The 23,054-nt window shown below is 44.1% G+C and overlaps 1 protein-coding gene across 1 annotated transcript in view; it reads right to left on the bottom strand.

Annotated features, from left to right (window-relative positions):
• The window catches only part of TMED10 (transmembrane p24 trafficking protein 10), a 90,689-nt gene extending 67,896 nt beyond the window's left edge, over positions 1–22,793 (bottom strand). The window contains exon 1 of the mRNA XM_085626727.1: positions 22,315–22,793. Coding sequence (XP_085482853.1) covers positions 22,315–22,488 — 174 coding nt within the window. The 5' untranslated portion in view covers positions 22,489–22,793. The remainder of the gene's footprint in view (positions 1–22,314) is intronic.
• Positions 22,794–23,054: the final 261 nt, after the last annotated feature.

The raw sequence follows: 23,054 nt of genomic DNA, 5'->3' as shown, positions 1-23,054 counted from the left end.
TGGTGTGGCTCAGAAAGCCAAGCAAATACGTCATGGACACCTCTTTTCCAATGACTGGACACCGTTTAGCATAAACGGTGACGCCAGCCAATGGAAAAGAGGGGCGGGGCTTAATACCCCTTACAGAAAATACCCACATCTCATTAAATCTCGCCAGCGAGACTGCGCATGCGCGCAGCCTACGCCAGGCGAGAGCTAAAAAGGAAAGTTGATGTTGGACAACAGACAACTCATCAAATAGATTAATGGTATCAATAGTTGATAGGAATTACGCAAGTTTGTCCGTTTATAGTCCAGTGATACCCAAAGTACGGCACTGAGCCGCATGCAGCCTTCCTGCCCTTTACATGAGGCCCCTGGTCAATAGCAGCACTGGGCTGCTTTTTACTCTACTCAGCACAGTTGTTAAACAAGCTTTTACAATGCAATAGGTCTCGCAATTACATTTTGAGCTATTGACATTGTAAATGACTTTTTTGGTTTTGTTTTTCTTTTGTAAAACAAATAAAATGCATTGCGATTTAAAATGTCAATAGCTAAAATGTTTGTAAATGTGAAACCTATTGCATTGCATTTACACTAGTGTAGAGGGAAGGATCATGCAGGGGTGGAAGTGAAGGGAGACATCATACTGGCTTCATCAGGTCACCGGCTGTGAACAAACACCTTATACGCCAGGTCGCCGCATGCCTTGGGCACTAGGGGAGGTTACATGCTGCTAACTTATGCAGTTCAGTTGACTTGGCCTATTCAAAACTAAAAAGGTAATTTCAAAGTTGATTAGTTGCCTTAGGCCAATGTACCTCAAAGTTAGTACGTCCTAGTTGTAGAGGGACTTTGAAGTATCAAGCCATAACGATATGCACTTGGTTGCTTCGTGGGAGAAGCTGCAGCGGACTTGCGCTTCAAGGGTTAATGCTAGCGCCGGCTTCATGCTCCAGGTTTTTAAGGCGCTTGGGCCTCTAACGTTAACACTTGGTTGCCTCAGGAACTAGGTGAGACACAGCTTGAATGGTTAACACAGACTTGTTTGTCTAGTACCCTGGATCTCTGAGTCCTATGCACTACCATCAAGGGTTAAAAAGCCCTTGGCACCTCAGGCACTGGCACTTCAAGGGGTTACGTCTCTTTGCTTGCCTGCCCCCTGGATATGCAGGTACTCACGCCCGCAAAAGTGAATACTTTCTGGCTTCCTCGTGCTCAGAATGTGCAGAATGGCTCACCGCACGGTGGGTAGGGGAAATGGTAAACCGGGTGTGCGCTCAGGGCTCGACATAAGCAACTAGCAATTTGTGACAGCGCCAACAGCTCCCAGAAGCTACACCGTGCCACGCGAACTGTGAAAGGGGTTGAATGTAAAATAAGCTCAGTGCCTATTTAGAGAACCAGTCCCCGCGGATGGAGAGTGAAAAGACGACAAGGCGTCATAAGCCACTTAGCCAACAAGCCTGGGGCCGCTGCCATCAAACCCTGGCATCCTCCTGGCGGGCCCTCGTCCAGCACTTCACTAATTCCCACACGGCCGCCATAATGCCAGTACGCGGGAAGAAAGCCTTGGTGCCAGGAATCAACTGGCCCACATTGAAGACGGAAGGCGGGCATCGGTCCCACTTTCCGATAAGTGCACCTAACTACACTGTCAGGAGGCAAACGGGGCATGCTCATTACGCGATTATGCGAGTGTTTTGTTCAGGTGAAATTCAACGTGAATCCACGTGGGTCGTCTTTCCCATTTCTTGGCATCTGATCAGTCCCCAACTACACCTGTGTTTTGTTTCCATCTTGAACCACTTCCAGCAACCAAGAGCACCCGTGACCTATCACCCGGAGCTTTTTCTGCACCAGGATTTATCAGGGTTGTTTCTGAACAATGCTTGCTTAGTCGTGGCGGTTTCTGTTCTTCAGCTGGTTAGTTGAAGCTGTTGCTGCACAATGATTGGTCAATTGCCGTTCTTTTCACAAAAGTCACAACTATCAGGCACCACGGACTTTACCTGCCTGTAATATCGTAGAGCCCTACGGTCATTTCTTGAGGGAGGATGCACCTGCCTCTCCATGGTGGCTTACGATAGTCGGGTCTCTCCAGCAATGCCTTCCGTATCCAGGCTGTCGTTGCCGTCCATGTTGTCTTGTGCTTACCTGGTAACATTTTGGAAGCTTGTTGCTTTGCTGTTTTTTGCTCGGTCTCGTGGAATGAGGCAACAGCTTTTTGTATTCACTGTTCAACCAATGCCTCCTCCCCCCCCCCCCCCATAGTAAGTGGGACTCAGCCACGGAAGTTTGTGAGGGGGCAAGAACGCTTAAGCGCCTTGGGCGGGGTCGTAAACGCTCAGGGGGGGGGGGGGGGAGAGTACAGGAGGGAGATAGCTGGAAAAAACACATGCACTCTCGTAGAATGCTTGAAAAAATTAGGTCACTGAAAAGCTGCAGGGGAAGAACTTCGTAGTGCGTCCATGCTCCAGGGAAGGGACAACCAAAGGACAAGAAGTGGAAGGAAAGCCAGCAGTGATAACATATGAAGGAAGCAAATGAGTGACATTTAAGCCAGCCAATAGAAAGCAACAGACGTGCTTTAAGCCCACTGTAAGATACCAGTAAGTCTAGCAGACAGACAGCACATGAGCTGTCTTTGATGAAACCTAAACCAGTTTCAAGAATGTGGCTATTGAAGCGTGGAGGACAAAGGGTTACCAAGTGAAACTTAAGAGTCCAGGGGTTGCAGTAGCTAGCCTATGGGTGGTCTAGCCATGATGCGCACAGTTTGAATTCATGGAGGGAGCAGTAATTTGTGTTGACAGAGAGAGAATGTTCGAGTGTTCGAATGCCCATAGTTTATTTTTGTGGAATAACACCATGCTATTGTGACTGCCCAATACGTCACCTCTTAAGCATTTCAATGAAAAGTTCAAGTTGGACCCACATTTTATTGTTGCAGGGTCATTTCAACACAGCCAGAAAGCTCTCAAACCCTGACAGATTACAGCCCCACGATCAATGCATTGTTTGCAAAGCGGCTTCCGTTGCCAGATAGCACCTTGCAGCCTTCCTGTCCTCCAGAACAGAGTTTGCGCCAGGAGCGATGACGCTGAATGTAAACAAGCGTGTGCGTGAAAGAAAAGCAGTTGAGAAGTGAACAGGCAGCAGCTGTTTGAGCACACTCATGCTTGTGGCGGCATCCGCCTTGCGTGAGCAAGCAGCGGCCAATTAACATGCGCGGCTGCTCGCTCCAACAAGGTGGATGCCGCCACAAGCACGAGTGTGTGCTTCCAAAAAGAGCAGAGTGATGCTAAAGGTCCTCCTACGCAGCGAATGGGCGCTGCGTAGGCGAGACCTAAAAAAACGATAGGCTCTTCAAAATTCAAAAGTGTATTTCATTAACCTACAGAACAGTTTCACCTTTTAAGTGATAGATTTCAAACATGAATTTAGATGAGTCATGCTCTCCCCCTCCCCCCACCATGACAACAATGCCATTAGTAATTAAATCCACACAGGATAAGGTTTTGTACAGTACGCATCCTGAAGTTATGCACTTGTAGGTCCTCTTCTGTGTAACAATGAAGAACAAGCATTTGAAATATAATAGGTCTCGCATTCACGCGAGTTTGAACTATTGGCATTGTAAATGACAATGCCTTTTATTTAGGTTACAATACTAATAGCTTAAACTCTTGCAAATTTTGCAATAAGGAGCCTTCTCGACCGCTTGTTAGACTGTCGATATCAGAGGAAGAGAACGGCCTGCGACATCTTAAAAGTAGTGATAAATAGTGCAGTGAATTAGATGTGGAAGTGTTGTAAATTACACAGACACAAAGTGTGAAGTTAGAGTTACATACAATCCAAGCTATAAACACTAACAAATCGCTCTAACACATTTCGCTCTGTGATTACACTGTCGCGGCTCAGGAGGAAGAGCGGGAGGGGGCTATTTCCTGCCCTCTCCATGATTTGAGTGTGCAGTGTGGCACTGAATAATGTCATTGCTATCTTTGGCCTAATAAAAAACAGTCCGGCTGTAGTAGGGCCCTGGCTTCACCTCCTGGTGCAGGGCAGGCTGTGCTTTATGGCAGGCATGGAGGGATGGTGGTGTTGGTACTGGTGGTGTTGGTGGAGGCGGTGGTGTTGGTAGTGTTATTAAAACAGGCTTTTGAAAACAACCAGTCAGGTTGCTTTAGTACAGATGACATGTAACACAAATGTGCAGTCAGCTTCAGCCCATTAGCACAGGATTATGTACTACCTGGAATTCACATGACTTAACTTACTAATCATTTCTAAATCCATTTTACTGGGGAGGTTGAAACAGACAAGACAATGCCGGGTTAAAGTGATTGAAAGCAGGCGCCTGTGTTACGGGGGCGGCTGTGCTGCTTAAAAAAAAAAAAAAAAAAAAAAAAACAAGCGGTTTCAGCTGTCTGGCCTGCAGTAAGAAACTTAATAAAGTAAATAGTGCTTACAGACTAAATAACAGGTCCAGTGTAACAACTGAAGTAAAAGGGCCAGTCGCCATGGGATGGTACAAATGAAGACAAGGCCGTACTAAGAAGGGACTAACAAGCCTATTAACGAATCGGAAGGCAGCATGTGCGAAAGACAAGACACAAGCCAATAAAAAATATGGGAGGAGATTGGGCGTGGCTTCTCCCCCATACTATAATACAGAAGTCTTGCAGAGTGATGAGCGCATGCGCACTGCCGCTAGGCTCGACCTAAACAGGTGGGAAATTCAAATTGCCCAGATCATACAATTTGGTCACATGAGGAAGCCGGGATCCATCCCCGGTCTTCTGGTTCCACGTTGTTCAATTGAGTTCAGCCACTAGTTGTGCATGCTTCCTTTTCCCTAAATCCACTTGACGCCCCCATTTGCCACCCAAACTATTGTTTGCGAGTATCTATGGTTTAAACAGTCAGCTGTGTTTTGACCAACAACTGGATGTAGGGGGTCGCATCAGGACAATATAGGGACATCATGCATGGGAAAAAAAAAACGAGGGGGGCATGGGTTATATTACAATAAATAGCTGTCAGAGTGAGCCCTAATGAAATGGGCAAGGCATGCTACTCACGAAGAGGTGTCAAGCGCAGTGCTGTGGGAGTGAACGAGGACCTCAATAAAATGGGCAGGGCATGCAGGGGGAGCGTGCGCCCCAAGGAGGAATATAATTACTAAAGCACACTGCTCCTAAGCAAAAGAGCATTAGCAGCCACTGTACAATCATGTTTCTTTAAAATATGCCATTGATCGTGCCTGTCCTGATGTAGACTACAGGAAGGAAAAAGAGCAGGTTCTTTTGTAATTATACTCCTCCTTGGGTAGCATGCTACCCCTGCATACTTAACTGGGCAGGTCTGATCATTTTGTCAGTCCTGATGAGACCCCTACATCCAGTTTGGGGCCGAAATGCCGTCGACAGTATAAACAGACAACCGTGCCTAATCCATGCTAACTATTGAAATTAGGCAAAACCAAAGGAAATGATGGACGGAGTGTTGAACATTGCAAGCACTCACCCCCAGTCAACTGATCTGGGTTTAATCCATCACCGTTCTTTAGCCCACTCTGCCACCCCAGTTCAGACATGGCCATATGCAAATCAGTCTGACCCTGTGCCTCATGGGAACAGTCCAGCCCGAACTGCCAAGCCATGTCTTCCCTGGACCGGAAACAAGCTTCCTAGGACCGGTTTCTGGCATTTCAGCCGTCTTCAGCCAGGCTTGCTTGAATCCAGTGGCAAAGCGAGCAAGAGACTCACGTCCGAGCATACCCTGCCAAGCAGCCTGGCTGAAATGCCAGAAACCGGTCCTAGGAAGCTTGTTTCCGGTCCAGGGAAGACATGGCTTGGCAGTTCGGGCTGGACTGTTCCCATGAGGCACAGGGTCAGACTCATTTGCATATGGCCATGTCTGAACTGGGGTGGCAGAGTGGGCTAAAGAACGGTGATGGATTAAACCCAGATCAGTTGACTGGGGGTGAGTGCTTGCAATGTTCAACACTCCGTCCATCATTTCCTTTGGTTTGAACTATTGAAATTATACATCATTGACGATTTTTTTACATTGCCCAACAACTTTGCTTCTTTTTGTATATTTGTGTTTTTTGTTTGTGTTGTGTTCCTGAGCACTTGAGGCATATATGTATTTGTATGCACACTAGAACTACGATGACATCAATTGGGGCTCTAGGTGAACTATGATCTACACCTGAAACACAATAGAAGAAAAAAAAAGTAAAAATAAAAAAAATCACTAAAATCATTTCGTGCTCATTGTAATCATTTTTTGGTTGTGGTGTACGTGCTTTGTGCAAGTATTTACTTATGTTCGTTGAGTGTCTTAAGTTTTCCCCCCATATTTATTACAGTTTCTATTGAATATAATATACTGTATGGTTACCTGGAAGAACCATTGTAGCACTTAAGAATTGTATACCCAGATTACCACAGGTCGCAGGGTTGCTCTTGTAGCTATAATCCCACATGTTGCAAAGTGGGGACTACTTTAAATCCGCAAAGACCTGGTGTAATAAATGTGTGCAGAATAGAGATACACTGGGTACTCTGGAAATGCCTAAGTCACCATGTTGCTCATCATCCATACAGAGAGACAAAACTGGTTAAGCAGCCATGGACTGCCCAAAGAAACTGTACACAGACTTGAAGAAACTTAACAGCGGACTGCAAATGTTAACTGCCATTTTCAGTTTGTCTTTCGACCTTACTCTTACTTCGCCCCTGTATACATTCCTCTATACTGAACATGCTAAAGCTGCCTGAAAGTAGCAAAAGGTGCTTACTATTATATAAAATAAAACGAATAGTAAGAAGGTCCCTGTAGTGTGGCAGAAAAAGTGCAGCAGGCTTCCATATGGCATTATCTCTGTAGTTCTGACTGGTAGCTAGGGTATACCCCATCCTACCCAAGGCTCACCTTTTGCACTGGATGAGATGCTGGTTTAGGTAGACATCTCTCGGATGGGTCACATATGAGTCATGACCTCCAATACGCACAGGTGGATTTTCCATCTCAGTAGATCACGAGTTAGTCCTAAACTGAAGCTGCTCGCTGCCTCTAGCAATCAGAAACCTCAGCCTCCTTCCTACTAACAGTATCTCACAAAGTTGAGCTAATTTCTAGAAATGCTCCAGCTTCCACCATCCACTACGAGATAATCAATAGGCTCTACAACAGAACATCTCAAAAATATAAAAGGTAGATAAAACAAATTACGTTTTCGGAGACTGCATTGTGTTAGTGTTTGATATTGATTTACTGACATAAACCGGTTCCTTTGTTACTAATAGCACCAGGATCCTCAACTGGTGATTGGATGGTCTGATTGTACCAGGGTCTGGCAGATTTCAGAAACTTACAGCTTTTCATCATATAGCATAAGAGCAAGAAAACAAGGACCAGGAAGGCCAAGTGGAGGGCTAACCATATGGGCACCTAGTAGTGTAGGAATGGTGAAGCAGGAGATCTCTGAAATCAGCCCCAAAATCCAGTTGCTTTGAATCTTTTATACAAGGTAGAAACTAGACATATCAAGAGTCAACTTCCCCCATGGATACCCAACGTTTTTCAAACCGAAACTTCAGGAAGAGGATACATGTTCTGTACCCTTCGTTATGATCCTATGGTGTTGCAGCACTCAAGAGGGCTGTGCCTAAACACCATATCATTTAGGTATGCAGGGATTTCAATACTAGGCCAGGTGCCATGCGGACAGATCGCGCCATTCCCCTGGGCCCTTAAGGTCAGTATACCAGTTTATACAGTCACATAGCTTATTGTCAAGTCCAAAAGAGGAGGGGCCTTCTACTTCTTAAAGAGTAATGAAGTGCTCCCTCTAAACGGTTGCAAAGCCTCAGATAAACATGCTCAGCACACTCTTCGTTTCAGCAATCGTAAGAGATTGACCGTCTACATTTTAGTTAATCTAGAACTGTGGCAAATGGACGATCTAGTGATGGAGAAGAGGATTGAAAGCGATCATAATCAAGGCTCCCAGTTTTCCGTATTTACTGATTTTTACAGAAACAGACACTCATTTATTTTCCTTCTGTATTTATTTTTCAAATGTGGATAAAACTGGAAATTGTTTTTTTATTGTGATGCTAAATACTGTCAGTCATGGCTATGCGGATTGACAAGCAAGGGGGTTAAAAACAAAGGAATTTTAGTGAAGAGGCTTAAAGCAGCAGATATGCACAAGGTCGATACTAAAATAAATGTTTATATTTAAATGCATGGATTTATCATCTATGTATTTTCATATCTTTGAAACCGCATGCAAGCACAAGTGCACTTTTATCGGTTAAATAAGTGTGGAAATACACTAGTTTCTGATTACCCTCTCCGCCCCCTACCCAAAATTGAATACAGATTGAAAGGTCACAAAAAAAAAAAAAAAACATAAAACTGGGAGCCCTAATCATGATCCGCCGATAGCCTGCCTTAACCTCCTACGAGGAGCAATATTATAGAGCGTTCCTCCTCTCAGAGTTTGCTTGTCTACTACATGCAACGACAAAACGAAAATCAATTGTCAGGCACAACCCCAGCAACATCAGTCGAGTAAAGGCAGACCATTGTGCAGGTTTCCAACTGTGGCAAATAAAACGCAAAGAATTCCTTTAGTCCAGTGTTAAACCAAGCACAGAGTATCCCCAATTTTGAAAACCAAGTAAAAACGGCCATAGAACTGAGCACCCACTGTTCAATTCATTGCACAAACATAGAAATAATACTTCCAGGTGATTGAGTGGTACGATTCAGATACATGAAGATACCTGAATACATGAAGCAAACACTGTCTAAGGCCTGGAAATCTGGACAACTGGATTCAGATGGGGGAACTCCATTTGAAATCTCCTAGACAAGAGTACAAACGACTAATAAAACACACAGGAAAGATTCCATGTAAATAAAGGCCTTGCGTGCTCTTAAGGAATTAATTAGTCAAAAGAATATTAAGTCCTTTTGGGAGCTAGTCAGATGGGGTACATAGGGGAAAAAGACATCTGAAGTCTAACATTTTACTGGACGAGTGGTACAGTAACTTTGCAACGATGTACAATTCAGTTTGTAGTGGACCACCATCGTGCCAAGACTTACCGAATCGGAACTTTGATAAACAGTGCAAGTCAGATCCCCAACATTGTCCATTACTACGGTGGTAATGAAAGGTGTGTGTAACGAGGAGTTCTGAGGGGAGAGGTTCGCAAAGCCATACTGAACCAATAACAGAACAAAGCACCAGGCCCCAACAGATTAACAGCAGAGACCCTTAGGGCCAACCTTCAAATCTGGGTACCTATATTAACAGCAGCTTATAATAATTTAATCTGGGCAAAGAAGAAGGTCCTGCCCTGATGGAAAACAGCAATCAATGACCCTCTACATAAGAAAGGTCCAGGGAATGATCCTGCAAATTATTTCGCAATCTTCCTTCTTGGTGTAATTGCCAAGAGCTACGCCAAGCTGCTGCTTACCCGGCTAGAAGATTGGGCATCAGAATGACATTTTCATTCTCGCCCAGGCTGGCTTCAGAAAATGTCAAGGAACAACTGACCAAGCAATGAGCCAATACAAAAGGCTCTAAAAATACACCCATCTAGAAGAAATCAAGGTGTTCTATAACGTTTATAGACCTAAAAATAAACTTTGATACTGCGGACCTACACTTGTTATGGCAGAACCTATCCTCACTTGGCTGTCCGTAAAAACTGGTACCTGCAATTAAGTCACTTTATGCTGGAAACAGGTCATTAGTCAGATAGGGGCCTAGAGGCAAAACAACTGATAGTATTGGCATTAATGTTTAAGTCAAGCAGGGTTGCATCCTGGCACCAGCTCTATTTAAAATCTTCATCAGTGGTGCCAACAAATGTCTGGGGGCATGAAGTCTTGATGTGCCAGTTTGCAGTGGACAAATAAGTGGCAATTTTACAGTTCGCCGAGGATGTCATATCATCTGGTCTTTAAAGTAAACTGGCATGCACAAACTCTTCAAAGGATCTGTGGCCTACTGCAATATGATCAATCTCCAGATCAGCACTCAAAACGAACTACATGATCCCCAACAGAACAGCCAAGACCAGGAAACAATTGAGAATGTATGGCACTCCCCTGGAGTCTGGAATGGTAAGACTATTTGGAATAAAATTTAATGTGGAATTGTCTCGGTCTCCCTGCCTGCAAAAAAATCAAAGCCACATTAACCAGTACGCAAATGCAATATTAGGATTTTTCAACAACTGTGGGCGTCGGCTAATTAACCCCACTATCGAGGCTTATAGAGTGCAAGCAATAGCTGCCACAACATGCTGGCTGAATTTTGAGGCACCAAGAAAGTTGCAATCTTAGCAAAATCTGAAAATCGTTTTTTTGCAAAGATTCTTCACCAGGGGCCAGTGACCCATACAGATGTTCTCAGAAAGGAGATAAGACTTAACTGTTGACCAGCAAGCATCCCTACGACCGCTTCTATAATGGGTCACAATTTGGTCTAAGCCAGAGCTGAGCAACTATTTGACAATTGCGCGCAGGCTTTGGTTATTAACAGAATCAGAAAAGGCTTTATTGGGCAAGAAGTTCACAAACCATAAAAGCGTGTACATTTTATAATGAACATTGGTACTATACATTTCAACTGTTTAAAAAAGGGAAAAATTTAAAAAGGTGGAAGTTCGTTAAAAGAGTCCAATTTTGCCGAAGGCATGGAGGTCTGTGCAAAATAACAATCTTGAGTGCATGAATAATCGTGTTTGTCGTTTTTCTCTTGCGTGGTTAGATATTTTTGTAATTTGCGTCTGTTAGACGGAAAAGTAAAGCCCCCAACTGCAAGTTTATGATGCTATAGGGGATGGTCCCAGTTTATCGTAGGGTGTATTGTTTTTTAGGAGTGTCCGCCTAGGAGTCGTTCTGGAATGTACGTTCTTGTATCTTGCTTTTTATAATGTTTTTTCGGTGTTTTTCCAAAAGGCAGTTATAAAAATCTAAAGATTAGTTCTATGTTGAATACTAAATTTTAAGAACTTAGTCATATTCATCACCAGCAGTTCTGTGTCTAGCATTTGGAGAGCCAAAAGGGCAGGGCGGCATTGTTTTAGGCCCAACAGTTTAAGCAGAGGGATATGGTACAACTTTCTTGATTCAGCGTAAAATTTGCAGAACAGGATTACATGCAAAGTAGACTGGCCTGAAGAATCGTCGCATGGGCAGTGAGCCAGTTGTTTTGACCAGTCATTTATCGCTGGAAAGGTGATTAACCGAGAGAAGATGTTAAATCAGAATCTTATCAATAAAAATTTGTCATAATTACTCAAATTTAAGGCCAAATATGGCTCAATCATGTCTGTTGATTGGATTAAAAGAGAGTGCTGAACGGTTGTTTTATTTGCTTCTGAGGCCAGGCGTAGGTCATCCAGATGTTTTGAACAGGCGGCTCGAAATTTCTTTCGGGGGATGGTATTTAATTCCAGTGGGCTAAAGTAAAAATGTTCATATCCCAGATCAAAAAGGAATTTCTTTACATAGGATAGCCAGGTAATTTTAAGCCCATGGTCTAAGTTCATGCAGTCGGAAATAAGTGTCTGTGTAAATTTCAGTTCAGCTGTGGTCCAGATGCGATGCCAGAGAAGAACTGGCTGCATCCGGATCACATCTGTAATATATGGAAGGCCCAGTTCGCTGTGGGTAGTGTATGTAGAGGTAGACGGCGGAACGGCCAGTAAAAATTTCAGGAAATTGTTCTGTTTTTTGGATCTGGTCCACTTGGGCATTTCCCCAGATCCCTGCCCCATGGTTAGCCGTGCTAAGGCATCTTGAGTGATAGATATCAAGGAGTTCTATTGGCGATCTTTTTCCGAGTCTCCGTGTGAAGGCAACCAGTGCCATTGTGGTTTTTTGGAATTGGAGCTTTCTCGTCTCGATAGCCCTTCTCCAGGTGCCTTTGAGATCTATTATGACTCCCAGATAAGGATAGGTGGTTGTGTTTTCTACTCTTGTTTTATTTAAAAAGATGCCATTTCCCTTACGAGTTTGTTTCCCTGAAGTCATTATAAATGTCTTTTTTACGTTAATTTTTAGATCTAGTTGGGTCATAAACTTTTTATATCTGTCTAAGGAGCGTTGTAATTCAAGAGGGGTGCGAGCGATAACTGCGTCGTCCGCATAAAGGAGAGCGGGGATCGGGCGTTTTTGAATTTGAGGAAGGTCCTGGCAACCCTTCAGCATTGCTGCTTCGAGAACGTTGGTATATAGGGTAAAGAGGAAGGGGGCGAGGACACATCCTTGCCTGACTCCCCGCTCCACCTTAAATGCTGATGTTAACTGTCCTCCCAAACCATATCTCACTTTTGCCGTTGCATTAGAATACATTTCTCTAATGTAATTGACCAGTTTGAGGTCTACCCCCATGTCAGTCAGTATGCTCCACAGTTTGTTATGTGCCACGCAGTCAAAGGCTGCGGAGAGATCTACGTATGCCATGCAAAGGCTGCCACCCTTAGCCTGGACATACTTTCCTCTCAGTAGTGTGAGGTTTAGGACCTGTTCGATAGTACCCTGTCCCTCCCTGAAGCCGTACTGGAGGTCAGATATTATATTATTAGTTTCTGCCCAACCTTGAAGACGTACCAGGAGAATTCTTCCTACTATTTTGCCTAGGGAGTCCAGTAGGGATATGGGTCGATAGCATGTGGGACTATTTCTGTTACCCTTTTTGAAAATCGGGACGAGGATGGAATCTGTCCAAGAGTCAGGTAGTCCCACCTTGCCCATTGCTTCTAGAACGTTAAATAGTAAAGGTGCCCAAAGGTCAATGTTTGATTTATAGAAGTCCGCGGGGACCCCATCAGGGCCCGGGGCCTTCCCGGATCTACTAGCGCACAAAGCTAACTTGACCTCGGTGAAATTGAGATCTAGTTCTAATGGGGTAATTGGATCAGCTGGGTGGATATATTTCTGGCCAGTTGTCCCTACGGGAATGGAAAATATTTCCGTGAAGTGAGTGATCCATTCTGTTTCGGTGATGGTTGTTTCAATTAGGCCTCGATCTTTTTGGCCTGAAAGAAACGGGGAATTGACAATCTTCCAGAAAGCCGCAGAATCCTTATTTTTGCAGCTGTCGTGAAGAGCGGCCCAGTGTGCCTCTCTTAGTTCCTTCTTTCGGGAGGTCAGGGTCTTGTTATATAGTTTCCTTGCTTGGGTAACCTCTGCGCGGTCTCTTGGGGTTTTTTTTTAGGGCTTTTTTGAGGGTCGCGTGGGCCGTTGAGCATGCTGGGTTAAACCATCCGAACTTCGGTTTTTTCTTTGAGATTTTCTCCCCATAAAAGTTCACCGTCAGGGACTTTTTGACTTCAAATTATAATTTGTTACAATCTCGTAAGGAGAGGAGGTCTCTGATAAACACACAGATAGCTGGGGTTGCCCCTCTAAGTATGCTCTCTAAAATAACAGTGGGGTCAATATGCGACCACTTTAATGTGTAGCCGTTCGGTCTGGTCATTAGTAGATTATCATCATGGAATAGGGTTTGTGTCTTTTTTGGTGGAGCTGTGATTTGAAGGGTTATTGATATTGGGAAATGATCGCTAAAAGGACAATCATGAGTAGTGAACATAGTGATTGCCTCTGTGGGACAATTTCCCATTAAGATGAAGTCAATACAGGATGACAGGCCTCTGCCATTGAACGTTGGAGAGAAAGCGACGGCAGGCTCAAGCAGTTCGTTGGCGAAAGATAGTTGAAGGGTCACAGTCTCGTTCATAAGGGATCCCTTTTGTGAGTGCGGGAAGTGCGTAATGTTATTTTGATGGTCTACATAACCGCATTTGTTGTTGTGTCTATTCTCGCATAATGTTAGGTTAAAGTCACCACCCCATACGATTATGGGTTCTTTCCCTGGTTTAGTGTTCATATAATCAAGTAAAAGGTGGCGTATTTCTTTTAGAATGTCCATGAATTTGACATCTGTAAGGTTGTTATAGATATTAACTATCAAAATAGATGGAGGTTTTTTGGTAGTTATTTTTAGTAACTGATAGTAGGTCTCATTTTTCAGGAGATGAGCCTCTAATGTTGGAATTAAGTTTGAGACATAGACCGCTAGGCCGCCCTTTGCTCTGCCGGAGGTTGAGGTCACTGCTGGAGAGAAGAGTGTTTTAAATCCGTTTAGGTGGATGGGGGAGATTGCCTGCCCATGTCTCCTGCAGACAGACTATATCATTTCTTCTTATAAATGACAGCCACCCTTCGTTATTGACCTTTGTGCGAAGGCCCGAGACATTCCAGAAAATTATATTTAAATTTGAGTCAATCGGATGGTTATTTTTTGTGCTATTGCAAGAGTTTTGGGGAATCGGTTTGGTGACAGATGGGTGCTACCAGTTTTGTGTTCGCTATCTATAATGAGAGATGTGACTTTGTGCATACATTTGGGCTTTAAGGTGCGATGGGGTTGGACTACAGGCGAGATGTTGTGGGGAGTAGGATTTACCATACCTGTTTCTCGGCTATGGTTTTAGTCAGGCAGATTTTTAATTACCCTATCTGTCCGAGTTGCATTTTGGGGAGTAGTATAGTCAGGCGGTGTTAGTTGTCAGTCTACTTCCTATAATGTTGTCAGCTGTTAAAACCTGTTCTGTAGTAGAATGCTGCCATTCCGTCTGTTGTCAAGTTCAGGAGGTGTGTGGTAGAAAAAGCCAAGAAGTACTGGGTTGATTGCTGTTTTCTCTCTGGCCATGAGTAAAGATCGTACTAATCTTGGCAATTTAAAGTTCACGCCTATACAGTCTCCAGTTAAGTTTTTTTGTGAATGACCGATCCAACCCACTCTCCTAACCATTAGAATTTCAATAGTGTGATTTGGATGAAAATGTTTGTTTAATGAGCCAGTCCGTGACCTTGTTTCTGAGTGAAGTCCATGTTTCTGTTGATCCTTTGTTTAAGGGAGGGACCGCTGTTAGAACTAAAACGTAGGGGGAAGCAGCGGGTGGCAAATTTAGAAGGTCTCGGTTTGGTTGGGGAGCGGAGTTGAGGGAAATGGTTATTTCCTTTTGATGTTCTACGTGGGCTCTTAGTGATTTTTACGGTGTTCTAGTTGCACTGGTAACTCCTTTTGTTCCCTGTATGTTGTCTTGTATTGTTATGGTGGGAATAATGTGGGTTTTTGTTATGGAATTTTTTTAACGTTCCTTTGCAGAAGGTAGAATGTTTGTCTCTTGAGGTTGGGTTGAGTCAGCTTGGGGTCTGTATAAGTTCGCTCGTGTTTTACTGTCAGTAATCAATTTTTCTAGTCGAAGACTGAGGAAAGTGTGGAAATCATTTCGCTCATTTTTTCTTCCAGTGCACAGTTCACTAGTGTTTGTAATGATTTTTCGGAATTTTTAAGGATCATCTCCGTTATTGCTGTGGGCGTATCTGAGTGTGTGACGGAGATGAGGTGGTTATCCTCTGTCTGCGTTCCTATGTTACATGAGGCTGGGCAAAATGAGATCTTCCCCTCTTTTTTTTTTTGAGGGCGCCCTTTTGTGATTACCCCCTTCCTCTGGTTGCTTTTTGTTTGGTCCCCCCCCCCTCCCCCCGAGTTAAAGGTCCTTTCGTTTGTAAGGGAGTAATATTTGAGTGTACTCCTATAATCTCAGGTGTTTGAGGGGAGGTGACCAGGGGGGGGGGGGGGGGGTCGGGTGAAAAGATCAAATTAGGTGTTTTATTTAATGGGGAGGAACTGATGGTCTCAGGATCTCTGCTTGATCTACTAGATGGGTCAAGCGAGAGCCTCCTCTCGGTGGATAGTATTTCCTGATCTATTATCGATTCGGCTCAGTAGATAAGCATCTAAAGTCCCCACCACACTTTTACGATTTTCCATAGTTGAGGGAAGTATTATATAACGCACTTTTAAGATTGACCCACTTTGTTAGTTAGCCCACTATATATCCGTTACGTGGGGGGATAAAGCTCAAAGTTTATGTGATAGTATCTGCACGGGCTTGGCGTAATAATGTTTATCTTTCCACTCCTTACCGGTATCTTTTTGACAGGGGATGGCCCAGCCCTGCCTCTGTCTGCCCCTGACGGCCACAGACAGCCCGCCCTTTGCCCGGCGCTGCCCACGCGCGGTCCCGTGACGCGGGGGGGGGGTATGCTTCGTTTAAATGCACCTCAGTGCGCGGAAACAGCGTCGGCGGCTTTCCGGCCGCTAAGGAGCCTGGGATCTGTAGTCCCCACCTCCACTCCGCGGCCGCGATGGATGGAGCTGCGGCGGCGGGAGGCGGGAACCGGCCAGGCAGTCATCGGTGAAAGAAGGAGGTAGGTTGCTCCACGTCAACTACAACCCCTCGAGCGATTTCAATAATCAAAGCTACCTTGATACAAGTACATAGCTGACATGTCAAGCACCTCAAGATGCCCAGAAATTTGGTCCAACCCGGACAGCCTGACCGCAGGTAGTGGGAAGAAAATCCTACCATATCTAGCCAGTCTTTTCCCTGAAATAAAAATACTTCTTTACATTAGATTCCGAATGGGAACTTCAATACTGAAGCTACAACAGCAAGTGGTCCAACTGAGGGCCCACAACAGTGGCATGCAGCTGGGAGGCAATTATCTGTTGTGCACTTGATGCTCGTGTAATTTTACATTGCCGGCCTGAAGACAATATCTTTGTCCTTTTATTAAGCATAACATCAGACTTTATAAAGAAGCACAGGATTTATGCATGCGCACTGACTGATTAAATCACTAATGTGCTCTCTGCGTATATTTGCACTGCGTGGAACGTCACTAGATCTCTACATTCAGATAGCAGCACCAACCAGGGAATTTGACAAGCAGTTATTATAGTTATAATAATATCTCCTTCTGGATATCTCTGCCCCGTAGGAATGTCTTGCATTGGCACTTTGCATGTAATCTTTGCCCAACACGAAGGGTGTATGACCTTATGTTTGATCAAAGGTGTGCAGGCCTTCATTGGTCTATAAATGCCACTTTCGCTTTATGGAATTCCCAGGCATGGCACAGATTGCTTTTCGAGGAGTAGATGTTTTAACACCAGTTAGTCACATTATTACCTCCATGCATCAGCATCATCAAGGACATTTAACCATCAGTTACTATATACTTCCTCTTAGCACCTTGCACCTTCTGAATTTTGTACTGCCACTACGTGGAAACTTTTTCATCCACTGCTGTTACAAGGTCACAAGGGGGCCGGACCTTATCAATTCTATTTAATAGCACTAAGGGCGGGGACCTTATTTGTTATCAGATTCTACGCTCTATGGATATCCATAAGCTTAGAATGGTAGCCCAGGGGCTGTTGGCCAAGTAGAATAGGAGCTGAAACAAGTTGCCCAACAGAGCATAGGATCATTACTTCCACAACCTTAGGTGCTGTCTAGGTATGAAATATGTTTTTAGGGACCAAGATGAGACCAGACGAAGCATGACACCAATAAGGTGTGTGAGAGTCTTTTAAACTACACCAAGTAATGTCCTGACTGAGGACAGACTCCACTTTAAAGAAATATAAAACCCTCCGCTGGGAAGGGTTTATAGGTGTAGGACACTTTAGGTGAGATTTGTATTACAGGGAGGTCGTATCCTATACCTCCTCTCCTCAGAGCTTCTGACCTTCTCTCTAGAAATTCCTAGACATACATGTTGGTAGTACAACCAAATATAACCATATTATATCACTGGAGCACTCTTAAACAGTCATAACAAAGCAGGCATTCCTTTGCACAAATGCCCAGTCCAAGCATATGTTAGTCTTCTTCCAGATGCTTATCCTTTATGCTTTCAATTCTCAGTAAGTGTACACAAAGAGCAGTCTTTGAATTTCCAGTGTTTAGAAAGTTCATATAATAAACAGACAAGTGTTTCCTCCGATACAGTTTTTAAAGGCTATAATAATAGGTGTAAAATACATAATATAAATGAACCCGAGTGACTCTACATCGCAGTTTTCAAAAACCAGTCCACAGTGCCACTCAAAATGAGTGAAACAGAAGGGCCAAATATTGTGTATCCACAAGGAAGAATAAAAAGATGCATGTATGGGCAATTAACACCTCGGTGGGAGCCAATCAATGGCTGATTACGTCCATCAAGGACATAATCCGCAAAGTATAGTCAATCCAGTGTTGGACCGGCAACGCGAGCCATGATCAGCTACAATGACAAATGAGCAATGCTCAGTAAATGCAAACTCGCAGCATAATGCAAGTAAAGCGGGGTTGTTGCTTCCCTAAGAAACTGACCTGTAAACTGTGATGTCATCCTGCGTAGCGTTTGCTTTTACTGGCATCAAACAATATACCATGCCCTCCTCCTATGTTTGGGGACCACATTATTTCGGCGTCCTCTCCATACGCGCTCAGCAGAACACGGTTATAAATAAAAGAATCTCCTGTAGCCAAGTTAAGTACAAGTACGCTGTAGGTTTATTCATAGATACAGCTTCAGATAAGTTACTGGAAGATGTATAGTCCAGGTGATGCCCCACCAGGAGCAGCCTCCCTGTTACTCAGCCATCTCACCCGAACTGACACTCACAACCTCACCAGGCACCCATGCATTCGACATCATCCAATCATTCCAGACATCTCCAAGCACACTAACTCTCATTCTGGCTGAGCAGTAGGGAAGAGATACATAGGCAAAGGGGAAAGGCAAACAGTAGATCATAACACATCCCCCTTCCTAAGGAAACCAAAACACACTAAAAGGAAATGAAAGTACATAAGGCAATCAAGATAGAAAATATATTAGATTATAAAAGATGCATGAAAAGACAATGAGCAAATGAATCAAAGACATATCAAGCAAATGAAATGCATGACAAGTCAACAAATTCACACACCAAAAATCACTAAAAATCTAAAAGAAAGTGTTTCAAGAAAAGCATCAAACTTAAACAATACTAGAATATTCAAATCAAACATTACAAAGGTAAAACCAGAGAAGCCTCGTTAGACTCATATCAAGGTAAACGCAGAAGCTTCTTAAGACTCATAACGAGGTAAATGTAGAGAAGCTTCATAAGAAGATGTCTTCTCCATCTCTTAACACAGTCCAAACAGGGAAAAACCTTTCACCCACACAATCCAAACAGTGAGGGAAACCGACAAACTCATGTCAACCAATTACCACAAATCAGAGGTAACACAGAGAAGCTTCGTAAGAAGGTGTCTTTTCTTAACACAGTCCGAACAATGAAGGAATCCTTTCACTCACATTGGTGACACACAAAGGTCAACCAATAACCACAATCAGTGGTAAACCAAGGGTTAAGGGAAAACTAAGGATGAGTAATCTACCCCTAAATTCAGGGTCCAAATAGTGAGAGAGACCTTACACTCACACAAAGTATATTGACTACTACACACACAAAAGTAACCAGGAACACTACACACTCACCTACCCTATTCCATACAATAGCAAAATCAAAGACAAACCACAACTCAAAAGAATGACATTCACATCATAACAAAAACCAAAATGAGACATTCGAGTTAGTAAAATAGACACAGCAACCGGTGAGCGATATCTCACCCGAGATCTCCACCCAATGTGAAACCAGTGTCCAGTGCCTTCCATGCATTTCAGAGCATGAAAACTTAAACTGACCACCCCGAACTTCAGTGGTTTGCAAGAAATGCATTTTAGCTTCCACGAACACTGTGCAACCGTCAATAGAACAAAAAGGTCACATGGTGGAAGGCAACACGAGTGAACTCCATGCTTGGAAAGATTGATTCACCACACTGAACCTACAAGAGTTCCCAAAGATTTATTCTGATCTTCACAGTGTCGCCGATGAGCCGGTGGAAAACCCCGCCTCATTCAACTGGAAGTCATTTGTGCACAAATATTGCTCTGCAACACTAACTCTGAATCATAGAAACTCCAACTCTTCATCAAACGCGAAAGGCAACAGCAGAGCACCGAAAACAACGATGAGTGTAAACAAAATGCCGGCACATTGATCTTGCGTCTGCCGGGTGGCCATGGGCGCGCTATTGCACCAAAACGTCTGGAGGCAGTAATGCAACAAGTAACGAATAGAAACGTCATAGAGGGCTCACAGGTTGATGCGTGTGAAGAGGTGAGAGGCGCGCGCGCCCTGTATGAAGTTTTGGGTGGCTGCAAGGCAGTTTTCTTCTACCTGTAATATAGGCAAAATCACTTGTGATAGCAAGGCCACTTTTACATCTAAAATAGTCATGTATGGACACAGTCGAGAGAATACACATTGGCCCCAACTCACTGAACAATACTAGTACACCATAATAAAAACCGGGGTGCTTTTGCAAATGCGCAGGTGACATCAAACCAAGTGCCACTGAATGGTGGCTCTCATGAAGTACGCGGCACTGCCTGCGCTCAGAGCACCTTCTTGAACACAGACACAAAAGGTGCTCACAGGAAAGAAACCGTGCTCACACTGCAGAAAGTGCAGAGCTGTCCTACCGAGGATGCAGCCAAAGCGTGCTGTCAGGGTCCGGACACAGCAGGGTGATCAGGCCAACTGCATCTCTTTGAAGCTTGTAATTGTGAGATCACTGTTATGACAGTCACTAGCAGTGCACGGGCAGAGCAGCCATAGGCGTGTGAGGAAGGCAACGTGCATGACAGGAAAAACCAGCACTTCAGATCACAAGTCACAGGAAAGTCAAACGCCCTGGTCTGCAGGCTGTCCTGGTGACAAAGGACACTGGTGGGGCTGACCAGAGCGTATCTCTAGTAATCTTTTTTCTTGGGAATTCTTTTTCTTGAGGTTCCAGTTCATAAGTTTAAATTTCTTTGGTTAGTTAAGTCCTTAGTTCCAGTAGCAGGGTATTCCTTCAGCAGGACACAGGTTCTTTTAAATCGTCGCCAGTGCTATAAATAAAAGAAACTCCTGAAGCCAAGTTAAGTATAAGTACGTTGTAGGTTTATTCATAGATACAGCTTCAGATAAGTTACTGGAAGATGTATAGTCCAGGTGATGCCCCACCAGAAGCAGCCTCCCTGCTGCTTAGCCTGCTCACTCCAACTGACACTCACAACCTCACCAGGCACCCATGCATTCCACGACATCAATCATCCAACATTCCAGACATCTCCAAGCACACCAACTCTCATTCTGGCTGAGCAGTAGGGAAGAGATACATAGGCAAAGGGGAAAGGCAAACAGTAGATCATAACACACTGCATAGCTCATATTGCTGGTTGAACACTGGCTTGAACATACTTAGGTGATTACGTCCTTGATGGGTATACACTTGTGTGACAATACTATTGTATTATATACACCTTTGGCTTACCGTCAGATATTGGTTAAGTCTACTGGAAATCGTATTTTTTCCAGAATCCTTACCTTTTACCATATTATAATACCAGAGATGCCTCTAAATGCATTTGATTTGTAGGGCTCTTATCCTCGATTCCCATTATTGAACATTTCAAACAGGAACTTTCAAACATACAGCCACATTGAGAAAAGGGTATTATGCCTTGAACATAGACGTCTAACTTTTACCTACGATTCCCCTGTGTTTGCATGCATACACTGGTATTAGAAGGCATCACTGTACACTCAAGTGATAAATATGGTCTGCATGGGTGTGGTGTTGGGTTCTTTTCATTAAATAACTGGTTCGTACCAGGGTATTAATTGCGCACACACGCACTTTTCTGTCTACCTTGTGGTTGAATAACATTTTGGGCTTCTCTCCTACATCCCTCATTTGGAGGGACACCGTTGGCTGTATTTCTTTTTTTAGCTTCGCGGTAGCATCATCCAGGTTAATTATATTATTGTATTTTACACCTATTACAGCATTGAAAACCCCTGTATCAGATTAAACACGTTAGCTGTTTATTGTATGAAAAGTTTCTGAACGATGTAAATTCAAAGACTGGTCGCTGTGTACACTTACTGGGTACTGGCAGCGTAATGAGTAAACGTCTGGAAGACTTACATATTCTTGGAATGGTTATTTATGCAAAGAATGCCAACTTTGGAAGGACAGAAAGTCCCGGGGTTATCATAATGTTGAAGTTAAAGCTATATCTTCTTCCCTCGTTGACCCCAACCCTTCGACCCTCCTGCTGTTTGCTAACCCTGACTTAGGATATCAAAGAATTTGATAATCAGGCATGTGAGTTCAGGCTTTCTCGCCCTCCCGAATCATTAGACCACGGGGTCTTTACTTTCGTCACTCATAACTTGTCACTCGATTTGGGATACACATTCCGGAGTCTAATGAACGAATTCTCCGTGAACCTAGAAGACTCCAACCCACCGGGTCTTACCTTCAAGTGAGTCTTAACCCCGGGCTGTTCGCTCGCCTCGTATTCACCAGTCACTAGCACGTCCCGGTGGATCTCCTCTCGCAGACACTTACGCCCATTAGACGGAAGGTGAAATGATATAGGCTGCACCGGCACGAAAATAAGCAACAGCGGCAGCAAGCGAAACGCGGCCATGGCGGCAGCAGTCAGAAACCAGAGCACGCACAGCACGTACAGAAACGCACGACACGTATCGTACGCACATGACGTAAAGGACGTCAGAAGCCAAGGTTGCCATGCTTACTGTTGGCACTGGCTCGTTCCAACCTCTCGGATTCTTTGGTGAAGCGTGACGAGTTCCTTCTGCTTCAAGCAGTCACTTTTTACTACCACGCTTTCTGAGCCCAAGCCAAGTCTGGGTCGATTTTCCTGGCCACAGTGCACTGGCGGCTCACCGACGGCCATGTTGGATACTGGCACAGACAGAACTTCCGGAACAGAAAGAGGGGAGGTGGAGAATTGTAATAAGCCAGGAGACCTGTCCATCACTACTCTTGCTTCCCTCCCCTCTACAACATATTGACAGTTGGCATAGGCGGGACTTCCAGAAGCTTAGACGCTGTAGGTGGAAGACTGTTAGAGGGTGAGAGTGCTGTCCGTCTCACATCATCTTTTGTTTGGCGACTTGTTATATCACGTTGCGTAAAAGTCTACAACTACAACAAGCAGTGAAAATGCAATAGGTTTCGCCTTTGATTAAG

Source organism: Triturus cristatus, chromosome 9 (genome assembly GCF_964204655.1).
Source record: "Triturus cristatus chromosome 9, aTriCri1.1, whole genome shotgun sequence".
In the NCBI taxonomy this organism is placed as follows: domain Eukaryota; kingdom Metazoa; phylum Chordata; class Amphibia; order Caudata; family Salamandridae; genus Triturus; species Triturus cristatus.
The sequence above is the reverse complement of the archived record's forward strand: the minus strand, read 5'-3'. Positions and strand labels throughout refer to the sequence as shown.